The 20342-nt window shown below is 37.4% G+C and overlaps 2 protein-coding genes across 2 annotated transcripts; both read left to right on the forward strand.

Annotated features, from left to right (window-relative positions):
- Positions 1 to 5873: 5873 nt before the first annotated feature.
- LOC143595055 (small ribosomal subunit protein uS3z-like) lies at positions 5874 to 7171 on the forward strand. The gene is made up of 5 exons (XM_077074221.1): positions 5874 to 5932; positions 5997 to 6316; positions 6416 to 6470; positions 6546 to 6677; positions 6759 to 7171. The coding sequence occupies exons 1-5, from the start codon at positions 5903 to 5905 to the stop codon at positions 6957 to 6959; spliced, it is 738 nt and encodes a 245-aa protein (XP_076930336.1). The 5' UTR covers positions 5874 to 5902; the 3' UTR covers positions 6960 to 7171.
- Positions 7172 to 10638: 3467 nt separating this feature from the next.
- Positions 10639 to 11481, forward strand: LOC143586876 (uncharacterized). Its single transcript, XM_077068353.1, has one exon. It carries the CDS (start codon positions 10639 to 10641, stop codon positions 11479 to 11481), a length of 843 nt encoding a protein of 280 aa, XP_076924468.1.
- The last annotated feature ends 8861 nt before the right edge of the window (positions 11482 to 20342 follow it).

Genomic DNA, 20342 nt, shown 5'->3' on the forward strand with positions numbered 1-20342 from the left:
TCGTTGATAATAACACTTGTGTGTTTAGTATAGTGTTAAAACTTATGAGTATGTTAAAGAACATATTAAGATAATCGACTAACATCTCATTGATATTTATGGGTCACATAATATTGAGATTAGTTGGTCATGAGCTACCGGTGGTAGCATGTGAGCCAATATAAATTTGTTTTTGTTTTGCAAAGAAACATACTTACTATAAAGGAACAGTAGTGGTAAAGGGCAATTTCATATAATAGCAACCAAGTTTCAAAAGTGTTATAATTTGGTCACTTAACTTTAAAAAGTGTTCAAATTGGGTCACTCAACTTTCATATTTTATTAAATTAAAGGTTTTAAAATGTTTTTTTAACGTTTTTGTTTTTTGTTTTACATAAGAAATCTTTTTATCTTTTTTTTATGTTGATGTTGAGTGACGACGTGGATTTTATTTTTTATTTTTGAATTTTAATATAATTAACGTTTTTTAATTTTTTAAAAATATAACTACATATATTGCAAATTCCGACCCCCACATCTTATCCTCCATTTCTTTCTTAACAAACAAAAAAATCAGGTAGACTCGATTTGAAGATTTAGTGACCCGATTTGAGAAAAATATGCATAAGTGACCTAATTTCTTTCTTTCTTACTGGGCATGATTGATTGATTTAGTGACCCGATTTGAGAAAAAATCAGTGACCTAATTTGAAGATTTAGTGACCCGATTCCGACTCCCACATCTTATCCTCCATTTCTTTCTTACTGGGCATGATTGATTGATTGATTGATGCATAAGTGACCTAATTGGAACACTTTTAAAAGTTAATTACTATTCTATGAGATATTCCCGTAGTGGTAAAGCAACAACACATAAGCTAAGTTGGACATAAAGTTAATAAATAATCAGAATCATGGAAATAAAAAAGATGTTATAATGAATGTTTTAAGGATTAATTTCATATATACCCTTACTAACATTACAAATATCATATATACCCAAGCAAAACTTAAAATATCATATATACCCTTACAAAGTAACTAAAATATCATATATGCCCTTATTAACACAATTAAAGTATCATATATACCCATATTAATTAATAATAATTTATTAAATGACCATTTCACTGTTATTTTTCAAAAAATTTAACTTGTATATATGCTAATTTTAACGAATAGACCATACTACCCCTTTCTATTACATAATGTGTTTATACCCTATGTGATTATTTTATTTATTTATTTAGGGTTTGATTATAGAATAGGTAGGTAATCTAATGATGATGCTGTTTGGAGTTGGCCACAAGATCCATAATAATCCGGCCCATATCAACAAGAACCAACACCAACACCCCATTGGGGTTGGGGTTATTGTTTTCACCATCCACCTGCAACAATACATCATTACCATCATCAAGGTTTAGGTTTATACAGAGATACTCGCTTTCCTAAACGAAGGCCTCTTGATCTCCCCCGAAGGAAAAACCCTAACCCTCCAGGTTTCTTTCTTTCTTTTTTTATTATTATTATTGTGTAACAATTGCCCATCCTCAAGCAGTTTGTGTTTATAAAATTTATTAATTATTTCTCCACTAAAATCATCTTGTCTTAAACGTAGCTTAACTACTCAACATGTTGCTCTAGCTGATAAGTGTTGAACCATGATGAAGATTGAAATAATATATGTTTCAATGATTCAAGACTTTATATACTAGAATATACAGCTACCTACCTACAGTATTATTCTTATTATTATACATAAGATACGAATTCCTAGTAGAAACATTATGAGATTCTCTTTTTTCTCTAATAGGCCCGATTGCAAAAACAATGCTGAATTCTAGATTAAGTGAAAGAGATAGTTCTTTATTTCACCTTTTTATGAGTTATCAAGCAAACAACTAGACTTGGTACTTAACTTTAGATTCAAATTCAATTGTATTATAAGCATTAATGTTAGGGGACTAAATTATGTTTTCATGCATTGTGGGGTGCTTAAGTTAACTAAATCCGGTTAATACTTTTTGACCCTAATTAGCTTATTCGGCTTCGGGTTTTTTGGACACTCCTACTTGTATATCTCAATTTTGGGGCCACTCAAAATGTGATTTGGGAGTTTTTTTAATACTTCGGTGGTCCACTTCTTTTACCCAATTGTTGAGGACCCTTGTGATTGATACTCGGGAACAAGAGTCGAATCGTATTTTCATTTCTGAATTTATAAATGTTTTTTCACTGGGATATCACTTCCTTTACTGAATAAAGAAAGTTAACTTTTGTGGTTAAATATGTAACTACATAATCATACACAACATGAATCACCTTGGTCTAACTAACTATATGATTTTCATTCTTGTAATCGGTGCTCACACAAGTATCTTATTCCTCAAATCCAGAAATGTGCATTAACTCATTTTTGTTTGCTAAATTGCTATTCTATGTCAAGAAAATTTGGTTAAGATAATAAGGTGTTGTATATAATGATTTTTTTTTTATTTTGTTGGAAATGCAGGGCCTTATGCTTGGGTTAAGCATCTTCCTGGTGATTCACCAATACCTGCAAATCAACCCAATGTTGGAAGTGTTAAACGTAGAAATGAAAAAAAGCGGATAAGACTGCGTAAGGCCTTTATACTGGTATGACTTTCTCATTTTCATTTTCTTTTTTTAAACGGCTGCTTTTTTTATTCCACATGTATGTAAGGGCAAATTTTAGTTGATAACCTTATGGGTTTTCACTTTTGTGCAAATAAGGACTCAACTTGTTATTTTTTGTTTCACATGATTAAATCCTCTAACTTGATAAAAATTAATGACAAAAGGTCTTTTTTATTAAGTGAGTGGATTTCATCATGCAAAAAAGGACCTTTGATCATCTTTTAACAAGTTAAAGGATTTAATCGTCAAAAACTGGGCCATTAAACGAATCTAACGTCTGGTGAACCGGTTGTTGGGAGGTTCGTTTATTTATTATGTGAATGAACATGAACAGTTTTTTTTTTGTTCATTTAGTTAAAGCGGACATGGACACCTGTCTCGTTTGTTCATTTCTTTTGTTTATGTTCGTTAATATATTCGCTTAAATTTTTAGGTCAGTTATACTTCAATTTAGTTTTTAAAACTTTTAGGCTCAACATATCGTTGTTCATATTTACTTTTGATGGTTTTAGCTCAGTTATGTTCATCATCTATTTTCAGTTATGTTCATTTACGGTCGCGAACCATTTGTTTATGCTTTATATTGTTAATGAACTAACATAAACGAACACGTCTCTTTTCTTAATGAACGAAGACGAATAAAATTCTTTTTGTTTGTTCGTTTGTTCGGTTAAAGTTAAACAAACGAACACGAACGTGTCCGTTTACAGGCCTAGGCAGTTGTGTTAAAAACAGTTTCATTAAAGTTAAATCTTAACAAGGGATTGATTTTATAATGTAATACTAATAAATAGTAACTTGTAAAGAAGATATAAAATTTTGAGGAAAAAGTGTTTTAAATCAAACAAACAAACATACCAAAAAAGGGTGGCTATATTGACGACCACCTATAGTATTAATTAATCTGATTTGGTGCAGGCTGAAAAGAAGCAGCGAAAGGGTGATATGCAGGAAGCTAACAAGAAGAAGAAAATGAAGAGGATAGAAAGGAAAATGGCAGCTGTAGCAAGGGATAGAGCATGGGCTGAAAGGCTAGCAGAGTTGCAGCAGATTGAACAAGATAAAAAGGCAGCAGCAGCCGCAGCTATGACTTAATTTCTGCATCTTCTTAGTTGTCTTTTATGCTTTTCTCAATTGAGTTTTCTATTAAATAAATTCATGACTTGGATATCATCTGATGTTTGTTTCAATGATGCATTTTAATGTGTACTTTTTATTTTTATTTCAGGAACAAGTATACCTTTTTTCCAAATAAGTTATTAGTTTGTGTATGTTGGTTGGTAATAAACTTTTTCATTATATATTACAGGTTGTATTATTCTATTAAGAATCAGAACATAATACTTGTTATGTAATTAAAGGAAGGCACATACAATTTTTAATTTTTAGTCAAACAGAGGTTAGAGGTAGCCTCTCATATGCCTTGAGACCATGGGATTGATTATACGGTTTCTGGTGCGGTTGTTTGTCCCTAATGTCCCATTCCTCATGTCCTTAGTTCCTGCTTATACGAGAAAATGTGAGTTCAAGAGAAAGTTATATCTAATAACTAGGAATAAGGGTAAATAAACATGTATAACTGCGTACACAAAGCCTTTTTTTTTCTCCGTTTCTTAAAAGAACCCATACTGGTTTTCTCAACAACTGTGTGCTGGTAGGGCCATGTTGCGTACACGACATGCCCGTGCCTATCATTATCATAGGTTAATTAAGAAAGTTACCCAGCTGACAGACACACAGACATACGAAATCGATCTACTTGGCCTTCACCTACCGTTGTTGTTGGGTTCAATTTCTGAAAGCGTAGGTGTGGTGATTTGTGCAGTCATAGGCTATTGTTGTAGGGTTACATTTCATGACCCTAGGGCTAGGTGGTGGGGGATGTGCATGTGCTGGCTGTTAAAGGCTTTGGCTTTTGATGTCGGAAAACCCTAATCCATCTAACCCCAGGCTAATTTGGTAAATTAATCTTTCTTTGTTCATTAAACTGTTGATTATTATTAGAATATCATTGTATCTATAAACGACCGGATGATTTAGGGTTGTAATTGGACAAAATTAGGTCTGGGTATACATGTGCATCATCACTTTCGACTTGCTGACACGAAATAATACATAATATTTGTTCATGCAGGTGTGGCATGCCTTATCCTTTTGGAATTTACAAATACAAAGGCCTTATTATTGTGGAATTTACAAATACCTGAAACCGGGTATTTGAAAAACCCTTCTAAATTGGTATGGTCCAGATTAGAGGTTCACGAAAAACCCGAACCCGATAAAAATACCCGAACACGTACCCAACCCTCTAGGGTACGGATAGGGTATGCATTTAAGTACCAAAACTCGTACCCGGAACCGGACCCGTTTTGTACCCGGTAATACTCGAAAACCTGAACCGCTTCCATACCCGAACCGGGTTTTACAAATATCTGGAACCGGGTTTTTCAGATACCCGATATTACCCGGAATAGTAATCTTAAAAGGTGAAACCTTAAAAAATCCAATATAAGCATAAAAAAGCAAAAAAAAACCCCGAAAATAGGGGTTTTTCAATACCTGGAAATAGGGTATTCAAATACCCGGTTCTATACCGACCCGAACCCGATACATAGGATATGTGTTTTAAAGACAGTACCCGGACCTGAACCCGAACTGGTGTTGTGGCAAACTCGAATCCGGTTTCATATCCGTCCAGAGTATTTGAAAAACCTGATTTGTACACCTCTAGTCCATATAGATGATAATGGGCTAGCGGCTGGGCCGTGTGTATGAAATACAATAATACCAAACCAAACCCTACCCTACCCGTTTCCTTCATCTTCATTTCTTGTCTTGTCTTGTTGTTCTGTTGTGTCTATCATCGCCGAATCTACCTTCCAACTTCATCGAGGTGCGATTTCTTTTGCCTTTAATGTAGTGATAATCTTATCTCATAACCACTCTTATGTTAGATTATTATTATTATTATTATTATTTGTGCTGGTAACTAATTATGATGAAGCACTACTGTTATGTTTTTTTGGATACTCATTACTAACTATTTACATTCTCCATGGATTTTATTATGCCAATTAACAAATCATATACAAATCTCTTAACTCTCATTCACTTTCAAATAACATTACAATTGTTTGTTTGTTTGTTTTTATTTTTCACCCAACTCTCAATTGCTTCAGTGAATTTACCATCCAATTTTAATGACTCTGTTGAATCTTGATATTGATAATCAGCACCAGTCTTTTAAAGTCTGCCGAACGAAATGGCCTCTCAATTGAGCAAAAAGCGAAAGGTTAGTATCATATCACAAGTTGAAGTTATCTCTTCATTTTTACTAATAATTGTTTTGGCCTCAGTTTGTTGCTGACGGCGTGTTCTTTGCCGAGCTGAACGAGGTCCTCACCAGGGAACTTGCGGAGGATGGCTACTCGGGTGTTGAAGTCAGGGTTACACCCATGCGCACAGAGATCATCATCAGGGCTACCCGTACCCAGAACGTTCTTGGTGAGAAGGGAAGAAGAATCAGGGAGCTGACCTCACTTGTTCAGAAGAGGTTTAAGTTCCCAGAAAACAGTGTTGAGCTTTATGCCGAAAGAGTGAACAACAGAGGCTTATGTGCCATTGCTCAGGCCGAGTCCTTGCGTTACAAGCTGCTTGGAGGTCTTGCTGTTCGCAGGTTCTTTTTCTCTCAACTGCTAATACTTTAATAATAAAGCAGCAGCACATTGAGCTTGATAAGATACCATTAACTAATTTTTTTTTTTTTCGTTTTCAGGGCTTGCTATGGTGTTCTAAGGTTTGTTATGGAGAATGGAGCTAAGGGGTGTGAGGTATGTATGTATGGTTATCCTTTTGTTACTTTATCTATATGGCAAACAATTGTTACATTTGTCAACTATACTCAGGTGATTGTTAGCGGAAAGCTTAGGGCTCAGCGTGCGAAAGCAATGAAATTCAAGGATGGATACATGGTATCGTCTGGTCAACCAGTCAAGGAGTACATTGACTCTGCTGTCAGACACGTGCTTCTTAGACAGGTTGGGAATTCGATATATTGTTTTTATATGTTATCGTTTAGATGTTTATAGAATTAACAGATATTGGTGTAAAACAAACAGGGTGTTCTTGGTATCAAAGTTAAGATCATGCTTGACTGGGACCCAACCGGAAAGCTTGGGCCTAAAACACCGCTACCAGATAATGTTGTAATCCATATGCCTAAGGATGATGTGGTTGCACTCCCACCCAAAGAGGTTGAGGAATACAGGCCACCACTTGTGCTTGGTGACGAGCCTTTGCCCATGTCGGTACCCGTCTAAATCCTCAGTCTGCAACACAAGGTTAGAAATCTATGGCAATCCAAAACTTTATAAGTTTTGGATATGCTGCTGGTTTTACTTGGACAACAACACTTTTGTTTTCTTTACTTTTGTAAGAGGGTGAGTTTTTTTGAACCGCTGTAACCTAGTTTTGCTAACTTGGATGGTTAATGTAAGATTATATATTGAATTCCAATGGTTGTTTTATTTAATTTCTGCATTTAATGGGACAAAACAACTTGTTTTGGTTAGATGTTTTGACACCTTTTTATAGGTTTATATTATTATCATCTTATAATAAAATCTTTTAGTGCGTTATGTATCTCTCTTGACCTCACGGAATCCGAGTTTTCACCAGGCAGGGGCCGATACATCCAAAGATGTTGGACCAAATCCTCCTTTAGTGCGTTATGTATCTCTATTGACCGCACGGAATCCGAGTTTTCGAGTCGTTGCTCCATACTTGCCGGAGTCCGTGGTGGATCCGGGTCCGGTATGAAAGTTGGACATATTACTCTTCCCTCGTCCTCGATGATCATGTTATGCATTATGATACACGCATACATAGCACATCTCATTCTTTCTAAAGACCACAGACGACAAGGATTTTTAACATAATGCCATCGTTGTTGAAGAACACCAAAACACCTCTCGATATCCTTTCTCGCAGACTCTTGCACTTTCTTAAAATACTGTCTTTTTTCATCCATCGGGTCTCTGAATGTTTTAACAATATCGCGAACTCTGGATATATTCCATCACTCAGATAGTACCCATGATCGTAGAAGTTATCGTTAGCCCAAAACGAAGCGACGGGAACGGTCCCAGATATGTAACTCTCCATCACAGGAGACTGCTCTAATACGGTTATGTCATTGTTGGAACCGGGAACACCAAAGAATGCCGACCAAATCAAAAGGTCGTATGAAGCGATCGCTTGAAGGCTGACCGTTGGTCCCTTTTGGTCACCTCGTGTGAATTGACCTCGCCATGCAGTTGGACAATTAGCCCATTCCCAATGCATGCAATCTACACTTCCTATCATGCCGGGGAAACCATGCACCCTTGTACGTGCCTCGTAAAGACGTTGTAGATCGTTAACGTTGGGCTCTCTCAGATAATGTGGTCCATATAGTTTAAATATTCCTATATTTTACAAAATTTTTATAAAATAAATGATCACAGTAAACAAGTGATAAACTATTTAAAAAAAAACAAAACGTACCGTAACAAAAATACTCCAAGGTGTCCCGGGTTGTTTTTTCGGCCATCTTTAAATAATCGTCGTTGATGTCGGTCGTGTTTCCGTAGGCGAGCACGCGAACGGCTGACGTAACCTTCTGAATAGCCGTGAATCCTAGCGTCCCTCGAGCGTCAGGCTTTTGCTTAAAGTAATCAAACTCACGTTCCAAATCATTGGTGATGCGCATAAATAAATTTTTAGACATCCGAAAACGGCGCCTAAAGGTCTTCGGGTTCTTGTATCTCGGCGTGTCGCAGAAGTAATCCGCCATCAACCGGTTGTTGGCTTCGGCATGATCTCGTTCGATATATGCTCTTGTTGAAACGGGGGGTGGAGAGCTAATCGCACCCGTAACGGAACTCATATACTGTGTCGCGAGCATAATCGCACTCGTAACCGCCTGTTCCTCCTCCACGTCCTCGGCTTGTTGGTCGGGCCCGAAAAACTGTTTATATATAGATGGAGGATCCATATATAGTGAATTTGGTGTAAAGGAATTTTTATAGAGTTGAAAGATAATTTTTATAAATTTGATGAGGTTTGATTGGGAATGAAATGGTTTAATATATAGAAAATAAATTTTTTTTAATTATCCAACGGTCAAATGGTTTAAAAAAAACGGTCAAATTTTGATTTACGTGCCATTTCTCAGCGTTTTATATACAACGCACACAAAATGGAAATCAACATAACGCAGAGGGGGGGGGGGGCGGTGTACCCCCGGCGTTTTGCTTCACAACGCTAGGGCCAAAGCCACCACTACGGGTGGTCTTTAGGATGAGTGTCTTTTCGATTGTTCAATGGAGATGTAAAAAGAAGCTCGTAAGAATTTTCTTCCCTATATCTGTAACAAAAAAGTCGTAGTCTTTTCATTAAAATAACTATTAACTTAACTAACTGCAAATAAAAAATGATATTAATGACACACATTTGGACAGTTGGCTGGATAGGTAGTTTCCACTGCAATGTTTAATGCTTACTGACCAATAATGTAACAGTCAACTGATCAATTTTAGTCAACATAATCTTGTGTGCAACTTCTTCTAAATTTCTCAATAGAAAATGTGGCATGCTATAAGAAAATAAGAAGACAGCTTAATGTTATCAAACAATTAGATTCAAGTTTCCCATAACAAATATATTTTCCTGAGCATGAGTGAACCGTATCATTCGTCTCATGAGTGTAACAAAATCGTGAACTCGTTATCTTTGCAAGTCGAATATTCACGGGGACTATGTGTAAACATCACACGTGAAAGGTTGGAGTCTTTGATGTCTTTCTGTGGAAAGATACATGATTCAGAAGTAGATGATATGCATAGCGAACCTATGGTGTGGATTGGGATTTACATCACAATAGCGTCAGGGTTTTGCATCCTTGCTATATTGGCTGATTTATTAAACGGTTTAAACGCAAGAAAATATGGTTTCCATGTAAATTGTTCTCACTCAACGCGACTTCTGTTACAGTCATAACTGTTGTGATGAAGCTACCCATGGATCTGAGTGGTGGGATGCCTGGTTATGTTGACCAAGCAGCCAAGCTCGGAAGTATGGCTTTCTTGTGCACAATGATGACTAACTTCATGCCTTCTGTAGCATCTATGGACAGCAAGGCACTTGTTTCAAATGTTGTAGGTTTGGTCATTCTTGTTATCACCATGATTGTGAATGTTTGCATCGAGATTAGTACCGGCGTTATTAATCATGATGATATCATGTGTATAGCAAACACTTACATAGCTATAACAATCTTGTTACTCATAATATTGATTTCTTTAGCTGTAACAGTTCCAACAACTAAGCGAATTCTAGAAATGAAATATCAAGCAACATGCCAAAAAGCCTTAGATGATCAACATCTACAGCATACAAGAATGTCTACTGTTGATAAACTGAGAATATATTGGTTGATGGCAGAAACCGGTAGCCCTCAGTTTGCGATGGCTACCAATCCATTATCTTTCGCTTCTAATGTAATTTGTGTGATTGGTGTACTTGTCTACATATGTGTGGTGCAACCAATCTTGTTAAAACAACGTCATGGGAGCGCATACGGGTCACAATATACTTCCGTGTATGGGTCACAATATAGGGCGGCAACGATTTCAATTCTTGTATCACAATCAATTGGAGTTATGGTGGGTGCCATTGCCCCAATTCTTAGATGCTACATGGTGTTGAAATGGAAATTTTTGATGAGATTAAAGTAGAAGAGTATTGGACACAAAAGTTGTATGAATGGAAAGAAAGTGATTTACCTTTTGTATCAAGTGACCGTGATCTAGAAGAGCACTTGTCCACAACTTGAAAAAGATCATTCTAAATCTTTGGATCACATGTCAGAAAGTAATTGTTGTATCATACAAAATGATAGTGATCATGGTTGTGTATTGTTCATACTGTTGGAAGCCAGTGAGTGTAGTTTTTTCCACCATGTCTATTGCATCAAGCGGTGACAATACGAGCGAGGATGTTAGTGGTTACGCTGTGCAACTTGAAGACGGGATTCATCCTACTCAAGAAACTATGATAGGCATTTCAAGATCTTTCAATCATTTCATGAAAAAGGCTGAAAAGAAACAAAGCAAGAATCTTCTGAAACTTGTTGAAAAATCTACTTCATTTGAGGGAGTGATGAACTTTGACAATTATCAAGTTCAACTCTTGTTTTCACCCCGGCTCGCGAACACTTGGAGCTTACCAGTAGTGAGCCTAACATGCATTGCAATCACGTTTCCAAAAATTAGTAAGGGGAAAGCTCGTAGCTTGTTTACAAGTGTCGGTGAAGGTCTTTTGTACACGGGTATGGTAGAAGAATGCCTCAACACTGCAAGTGAATATGCAGATATTCAAAAGGAAACTGTTACCTTATGGCATGAGGTCCAAGATAACAAGAAGTGGTTGGAGAATAGTCTAGAAACACACGCTTTTAGACGGAAAACACTAGTTGAGATTCTTACATGGTTTGTTAATAAAGCACAAGAAATTGTGACAGAAATAACCAACAAAGGTTTCAATGCGAATAATCCTCCTAAGAAGTTGATTGCTGCCAATTCAATGTATCGTGTTGCACAAACAATCATGCTCGACTACCAAGGAAATAATGGATCAATTAGCGAAAAAGAGTTGTTTGATTTGATATGTGGCATGATTGCAGACATATTGGCCGCCTGTCTAACCAACATACCTCTAGTAATAATGAAGAAATGTAATGAAAGCGCAAGTGAAGCTAGTGTTGAGGCTGCAGCCAAGCTTCTTGGTAGTACTAGAGAATAATTAACAAAGCTTGAAGCGCGTCAATTACCAAGGATGGATCCAAATAAAATGGCATTTATCGATGAATGGAGACTTCATTGAATCAACCATGACTTCATTTCTCTTGATATTCAACATCTTTTTGTGTTGGGAATAACTACTTTAGTGTATTGGTTTGTTGTTATGGTGTGTTAGCTTGCAACTCATCGAGTGCATGATGGGGCGCATAGACTTTTAAAGGAGCATGCGGTTACCTTAAATGTGATTAGTGCTACTTTTTCTTCTCTTTCTATGTTACACTATTATTATTATTAGTTGTTGAGTGCTCGCATTGCTTGCGGTGCTCGCATATAATGTATATATGTGAACCCTCGGGTGGGCAAAAGTGAAATTGCACTAATTTTGACATTATTTTACAAATCTCGTGAAAATAATGTTAAAAGTGGTGGAAGGTTAATCAGACATCATGTGGTGGCGTTGATAGCCGAAAGACAAGGGTACATGCACCAATCTGTTGGAATATATGGTCGTTTCGGGTCAAGTCAACGGACCGACCCGAATATGACCCGGTATGAGTTACACCGAGGGTAACGAATCTTAAACCTACTTAATCGTTAACTGGGCCGACACAACAAATTAAAAGGATTGGATGATAGATTAGGCTTTGGTTTTGTAATTGGGCTTTAAGCCCAATGGGTTTAAATTGGTTAAATCATATAATTACTTTCTATATATAGTATAATAGATATTATTTTAAAAAAGACCTAATCACTAAAAAGCAACAAACCGTAGACACTATCATCACCTCAAGCCGTTTTCCAGTGCCGTTTTCCGGCGAGTCGGTTTTCCGGCGACCCGGTTTGCCGGCAGTCAGCCCTTTTTGGCCTGTATTGCTGCTGCTGTGCGCTGCCTGTATTGTATCGGAGATGCTGCTCCACTGGTGCCGTCTGTTACCGCCAGCTGCCGCCATCTGCTCCGACGCCGACGCCACCAACTATCGCCACCACCAGATCCCATCACCGCCACCACTGATCGCTGCTGCTGTTCAGAACTGTTGCTGCCGCGCCGCCGCATCACCGCTGTCCGGACTCATTGCCATCACCGGTTTCTTATCGTGTCTAGATCTAGCGCCATTTTTTATCTATCCGTGTTCTTCCCGGTTTTGATAACCGAGGTACAAAAGTTTAAACTTTAATCTATGGTTTGGTTTATATTAATCGTACTCGTATATTGTTGTAACCGGATCCGGATTCGGGTTTCGGTTTATGGTTTGTTTTACTCGTTTAATTATCCGCTGCGTTTTTTAGTTCATTTATATATATATATATATATATATTAATATTGATTAATATTTATGAAACGAAATATACTAAAACGGGTTAAAATAGTTTGACCGTTTTTGTCTCGAACCACCGTTGAAACCCAACATTGGTATCAGAGCCGCGGTTACAACGTACGAGTCGATACCGGTTCGTTTAAATCGGATCTACAACACAAACTTTAAATTGTTTAAAGTTTCTTGATCTAGACTTGTTTTCGGGTAATTTTAGATTTGGTCAAAGTTTTGTTTATTTTATTTGACCAAGTCAAAACGACCCGAATATTATTTTATTTTGAATATGTAAATCCGGCCCGGACCTATGTTTGTTTGGTTGTTGAGCTTGTTATTTGGCCATATGGATGGTTCAAAGTAGTAAACGGTTATTATTTTAGTTTTCGGTTTTCTTTTGGCCATATTGATGGTTCAAATTTGTAATAGGGAATTTTTGTTAGTATTATAAATTTTGTAATAAAGAAGACACGAAGATAGCCGATGACGAGCTTAAGGATTTCTTGGAGTTAGTGGGAGTTCGGACAAGATGACGGGATGCACCATGAAGTCCATCCTTGTGGTTGTTTTGTGTTGTGAACCCCTTGACCCGATCGGTCTCCCTAATTGGCATTAGCGAGAATGATCACCTTTTTTGGCCATAAGGATTTACATATTATTATTTGCTATTGTGGTTGCTTGGATGGTTTATAATAAGATTATAATATCACCGACCTAATACCAAATAAATTTGAAAATAAACATTTTAATTAACCAATAATGTTTTGCAAATTAAAAGCGTTTTGATTTCCAAAACTAATAACTTAATAGATTTTCCATTAACTTAAAATTGGTTAGCCATATCGCGACAAACTTAGATTTTAATAGGTTATTTAAAACTAAGTGTCCTGAGAGATGAAAGGGTTCATCAATTTGTCCCGATAATAAATACAGTAAAATTTGACTTTTACTCTATTTGGTAATTATAAAAATTAATCACAATTTAAAAACCAATAGTTTATGCCAATCCTACTACAAGTCACACTTGAGGCATACTGCGAACTTTCGAGTGTTTGGAGCTACAACACCGCACTTGTTTTCTAGCCTATCCCATCAAGGTGAAAGCGTTTCTTTGACACATCCGGCCCTTTCACACGTCATTGTACTAGGACAACTATTACTTTACTCTCCTGTTACGTGCTACAGCTGTCTGAAGACTTAAAGTGGGCAAAGATGAGGCTAAATGTATCTATTCAGACAATTGTTGTCTCAATAGGCCTCATAACCGAGAGTTGTGCTCTATTCACAATTGGCAATCGTTGTGAGTCTGCCTAACCACTTATTAATGTTGTGTGCTACAGCTGTCTTTAATAACTGGAAGCCAGATTCTCATGCTCCTATTTTATTAATGTTATTGGGTCATTAATAATAGGACTAAAACGTCGAAAATACTAATTAAATTTAGTTTTTCTTATTTAATCAGATGTCATCAAACGAAAACTCACCCTACGCCCTTAAGTCAATCCTTGAGAAGGATAAATTGAATGGTACCAACTTCATCGAATGGCACCGCAACTTGAGACTTGTTATCACCATGGCAAAGCGCCTGTATGTTCTCGATGGACCTGTTCCAACCGAGCCTGAAAACAATACATCCGCTGCTCGAAAAGTTCTTAAGAAGCATAAGGATGACTCGGCTGATGTCTCCTGCATTATGCTAGCCACCATGACTTCTGAGCTTGCTAAAGTCATGGAAGACTTTGGTGCCTATGAGATGCTTGAGAAACTCAAGGGCATGTTCCAGAAACAAGCCCGTCAAGAACGTTTCGACACCATGAAACAACTCATTAGTTTCAAGATGGCAGAAGGGTCTCCCGTCAGTGCGCATGTTCTAAAGATGAAGGGGCACATCGATCAACTCAAGAAGCTTGATTATCCCCTGCCTGATGATATGGCAGCGGATTTCATCCCCAACTCTCTCCCCAGCTCTTACGGCCAGTTCGTAATGAATTTCAACATGAATGTCGGGGTGAAGACAGTACAGGAGCTTCACAACATGCTCAAGACGGCTGAGATGAACATTCCTTCAAGGACCAATCATGTTCTGATGATCCGATCTGCTGGTGTCAAGAAGCCTAATCCCAAGAACCGGGGTTATAAGGGTAAAGACAAGAAGAATGTTACCATTGCTGCCCCTCGTGCCACCAATTCTAACAAAGGGGTTCCAAAGATACCACTGCCGCTCCCTGAGGAGCGCCAGTGCTACCGATGCAACCAAATGGGACACTGGATGCGAAACTGTCCCGAATACCTTGCTGAGATCAAGATGAAGAGAGCCAGTGGTGAAGGCTCCTCTCGAGGTATTCCTATATACGTTATTGAACTTTTCACTGTCTCTAGCAACATATGGGTATTTGATACCGGATGTGGTTTCCACCTCGTTAGTGTCTTGCAGGAGCCTGAGAAGTGGAGGAAACTGAATAAAGGCTGCATGGAACTCATCATTGGAGATGAGAAGAGAGTACCAGTTCTGGCAACTGTAGTTTTTCATTTTACTTGTTCATCTGGCCTAGTTTTTCATTTGAATAATTGTTTGTATGCTCCTGGCTTGACCAGAAACATCATTTCAGTTTCGTTGTTGTTTGAACAAGGATTTAAGTATGTTTTTAATGACATGGTTATTTCTGCTTACTTGAATGACATCTTTTACTTTGAGGCTAACCTCGAAATGGTATTCATGAGATTGATGTTCAAACTAATAATAACGTATATAATCTTTCAAAACGTATCCGTCTGGCATCAATGATACATTTCTATGGCATTGCCGACTTGGCCACATAAGCAAGGCAAGAGTTAAAAGACTCCAATCCGAAGGGATTCTTGAATCCACAGGACCGGACTCTTTGACGATTGTGAATCTTGCTTAGCTGGAAAACTCGCCAAAGACTCCTTCACTCATAAAAGTGAACGAGCAACAGATCTGTTTGGACTCATACATACTGATTTGTGTGGACCTTTCAGAACCATGTCTAGAAACCATGAAAGATACTTCGTTTCTTTTATCAACGATTTAGACAAACTTAGAAAGTTGTTGTTGCTGATACATCAGACATAAACACGAGCGCTCGCAGAAGTAGTAGGACTCCCGTACCAAACTCTAGATACTTATTGCATCTAGATGGTCCCGAACTCTTATTAGTAGCCAAGTCTGGCGACGAACCTACTAACTACAAATCTGCAATCTTGGATCCGGAATCTGAGAAATGGCAAGATGCCATGAACGCCGAGATGCAATCTATTCATGACAATCAAGTCTGGAACTTGATTGAGCTACCCCCCGAAGGTCGGGCAATAGGGAGCAAGTGGATTTTCAAACGAGCATCTCGTAGCTGGAATCTACATTTTGATGAGAAAATCAAAGAGTTTGGTTTTATCAAAAATGAAGATGAGCCTTGTGTTTACAGAAAGGCTAGTGGGAGCACTATGTCATTCCTCATCCTGTATGTGGGTGATATACTGATAATTGGAAACAACATTCCTATGCTTAAGGAAGTTAAGCACTGGTTGGGATCTTGTTTCGCAATGAAAGATCTTGGTGAAGCTGCTTATATTATGGGAAGCAAGATCTATCGAGATAGATCTAAGTGGCTTCTAGGGCTAAGTAAAAGTACATACATAAGCAAAGTCATGACACGCTTCTCAATGGACAACTCCAAGATAGGAGTTGTTCCGTTGCTAAAGGAATCGTTTTAGCAAATCGCAATCTCCGGCAACGGACATTGAGACAAAGCACATGCAAGCAATTCCATATGCTTCAGCGATTGACTCTGTCATGTACGCTATATTATGCACTAAACCTGACGTCTCGTAAGAGTGTTTGGAGGAGTGGAAGAGGAGCTCACTGTAAGATGTTACACTGACACTAACTTCCAGAATGACCGCGATGTTTTTCGCTCATAATCTGCGTGGATGAAGAAATTCATAGCCAACCTCGATCTGGTTCCAAGTTTAGGAAAATGATCGACGTAATATTTGATAACACAGGTGCTATTGCTCAAGCCAAAGAGCCCAATTTTCATCACATGGCCAAGCACATTTTTAGTTCCACTATGTACGAGAATTACTGGAACATAAAGACATCGTGATAAGCAAAGTAGACACAGATCAAAAACTAGCTGACTCGTTCACTAAGCCAATGACTCAGGACAAGTATGATCAGCATAGAAATGCTATCAGGATTAGAGTTGCTAGTGATTTATTTTGATTTATTATTTGGATGTATAAACATTTAATCAGTTGTACTTTTCAGTTCACTTTTGATTTAAATTTAATGGTTAAATGCAAACGTTGAATGATACAACTGTGTTCATTTTAATACGTTTAATCCATGAATATTATATTCTAAATTATCCGTAGTTGATCAGACTCGTGGGAACGATTCTGAATTAAGACTATTCTGACTTTAGACTCAAGCAGTTGACTTCCAAACTCACAGACCTCATTATGAATGACGTTGGATGTAACTCGCATCAAATCATCTTCATGGATCTTGATCATAAGATGTTTTGATAATAGTATGCTCATTTAGTATCCTTAGACCTGAGATACATATAAGAACTCTCGTTTACCAATGAATATTCTTTGATCATGTTAACCGCTGTTGCGTAACTGCCAGTCATAAAGGCATTGATTGAGAATATTCTGAAGTTCAGTGAGAGTTGTATATAGTCAAGATGGGATTCTGTACTCTTACATGAGATGTATCAGTTAGACATCTTGGCACCCTCGTTGATTCAAACTGGTAAAGTGTGAGGCCTCACCCAAACTTACTGTGTGTTTGATTGGACCACTTTGACTTTATATCAAGAACTATAATAATTGAACACTATATGAGATTGATTTGATCCATGTCTCATCGTTCAATTGATGTATTTTACAGAAAAGATAAATGACAACGATTACTATAAGTTCATTATCTTGCAGTAATGCATTTCAAGATATTTTGGTTATAAATTTAAACATGTCAAAATCGGTTCGGGACAGATATGTGTAGCTAGAACACCTCTAGCTGTCAGCGTTGTGCTACTTGATTCGATTCCGTCCAAGTGGGAGACTGTTGGAATATATGGTCGGTTCGGGTCAAGTCAACGCGGACCGACCCGAATATGACCCGGTATGAGTTACACCGAGGGTAACGAATCTTAAATCCACTTAATCGTTAATTGGGCCGACACAACAAATTAAAAGGATTGGATGATATATTAGTCTTTGGTTTGGTAATTGAGCTTTAAGCCCAATAGGTTTAAACTGGTTAAACCCTATAATTACTTTCTATATATAGTATAATAGATATTATCTTAAAAAGGACCTAATCACTAAAAAGCAACAAACCCTAGACACTATCATCACCTCCAGTCGTTTTCCAGCGAGTCGGTTTTCCGGCCGTCGGCCCTTTTTGGCCTGTCTCGCTGCTGCTGTGCGCTGCCTGTATTGTATAGGAGCTGCTGCTCCACTGGTGCCGTCTGTTACCGCCGGCCGCCGCCATCTGCTCCGGCGCCGACGCCACCAGCTTTCACCGCCACCAGATCCCATCACCGCCACCACCTGCAGCTGCCGCTGATCGCTGCTGCTGTTCAAAACTGTTGCTGCCGCGCCGCCGTTTCTCGCCGCCGCGTTACCGCTGTCCGGACTCACTGCCATCACCGGTTTCTTGTCGTGTTTTGATCTAGCGCCATTTGTTATCTCTCGGTGTTCTTCCCGATTTTGATAACCGAGGTACAAAAGTTTAAACTTTAATCTATGGTTTGGTTTATATTGTAGCACCCTGGCTAAAGCGAAAACGCCTGAATGTGACGTACAAATTGCTCAAAACACATGTGACACTATTATGTGACAATATTATCATTAATTGATTTACACATCAAGTACACAAGTTTGTAACAAGAAATACAAGGAAAATACAAGAACAATGAACATCTTGTCCATTTATTAATATAACCTAAGTACTAATGTCTTTATCACGGCAACATCTTCTATATAAGGTACCTGTAGCATATATATAAAATAATGTTAGCTAACTGAATAGTTGGTGAGTTCACAGAGTTTAAATAATATGTAAAAACCATACAATTCCATGAAAACTTGTGAAAAAACACATAAGGGTTCTTTACACTAGAAATAATGGTCCATGAGTGTAAAGAATAAATGAAGGTCTTTTCCAGTTGGGATTGTGCACCAACGTACTCAGATCGGAGTCCCTTTTCCACCAGGATCAGATGTTCCATGGGTGCAAGGGGGGGGGGCGTATGATCATACTTAACGAAGAAATCCATGCACGTAATAATTAAGCAAGTAACAAGTAAACACACAAGTCCATGATGCGAATTGTAGTTTGTAAATAATAAGTAAACAGAATTGAATTTTGATAGGATATATATGCTACCCCCAAAAGTAATAAAAATGTAAAAAGGGGGTGTGAGAAACTCACCTTGATGTTGAAGACAAACTTGAAATAAAATCGAAAGTACGTAAATGAAATCGAAGGAATTGAACGTCACGAACTAGAATTAAAAGCATAAAAATTAATATTAACTGACGACTCATAAAAAGTAGATATTCATACAAGCATTATAAGTATTTTCTAAGCGATTCCTAGAATCCTTAGTATCCAAACAATCCCATGGATTATTAAAAGTTTGACTTTCCGTTGACTTTGACCAAAAGGTCCAAGTTGTTGACCGTTGACTAAAAATATTGACCGTTGACCAAAATATTGACCGCTGATCCTAAATGTTGACTAACGACCCGTTGGTGACTTTTGACCAATTATCTAGACTTAAAATAGTCATAAGATATTCATAGTCGCAACCTAATAATCGATCATGTAATTTGTAGTTAATCATTTTTCATGCAACCCTATGACTAAGTCACTCTTTTACCAATTTCATTTCTCATAAGTAAGACCAAACATTTAGTAAAATAATTTCAAGTTGACCAATAAAGTCAAATTCCAATATAACATAACAATCTTTGTACAAACTACAACTATTTTTACCAAACAACATGTTGGATAAATTTGGGCAGATTTTAAGTCACCAAAACCTATTTTTCTAACCAGTCAAAACATGCAAATAATTTACCAAATAATTCCTACAGATACTTTCAAGTATTAGGAACAAAATAAAATTTTCTTGTAATTTTTCAACACACACAAACATCATGAAAATTCATACACTACAACAACCTATTTTCAGCTACCTTATCAGCACAATAGAATGTAAATATTTTCTAAAAATTCCATATATGTCCAATTGATGCATGACAAATTGGATTGGATTCCTAATTTAATTTATAACATTCTAGAAGTGTAATAACACCCATATCTATTTTCAATCTCAAGTTATACAATTTACAACACAGCTCAGAAAATTTCTCTTTCAATCAGGATTGCAACCCGATTTTGTAAATTAATAAAAACTAGTCAAACAAGGTCCAAAAATTATGATTCTTGACTTTCTGAAAATTAGATTCAATTTACGTAATCATAGTATCACAATCAATCAGAAACACCGAC

The sequence above is a fragment of the Bidens hawaiensis genome, unplaced genomic scaffold, assembly GCF_021521415.1.
Source record: "Bidens hawaiensis isolate Kalapana, Puna unplaced genomic scaffold, B.hawaiensis_p1.1 tig00000190_1, whole genome shotgun sequence".
Taxonomy (NCBI): Eukaryota; Viridiplantae; Streptophyta; class Magnoliopsida; order Asterales; family Asteraceae; genus Bidens; species Bidens hawaiensis.

What these genes read in the sequence shown, in the direction of transcription:
- LOC143595055 (XM_077074221.1), top strand. Translation starts at nt 5,903, where the DNA reads ATGGCCTCTCAATTGAGCAAAAAGCGAAAG. An exon ending in ATGGAGCTAAGGGGTGTGAG is followed by an intron (nt 6,471 to 6,545) that starts GTATGTATGTAT and finishes AACTATACTCAG; the next exon opens with GTGATTGTTAGCGGAAAGCT. An exon ending in GACACGTGCTTCTTAGACAG is followed by an intron (nt 6,678 to 6,758) that starts GTTGGGAATTCG and finishes TAAAACAAACAG; the next exon opens with GGTGTTCTTGGTATCAAAGT.
- LOC143586876 (XM_077068353.1), top strand. Translation starts at nt 10,639, where the DNA reads ATGTCTATTGCATCAAGCGGTGACAATACGAGCGAGGATGTTAGTGGT.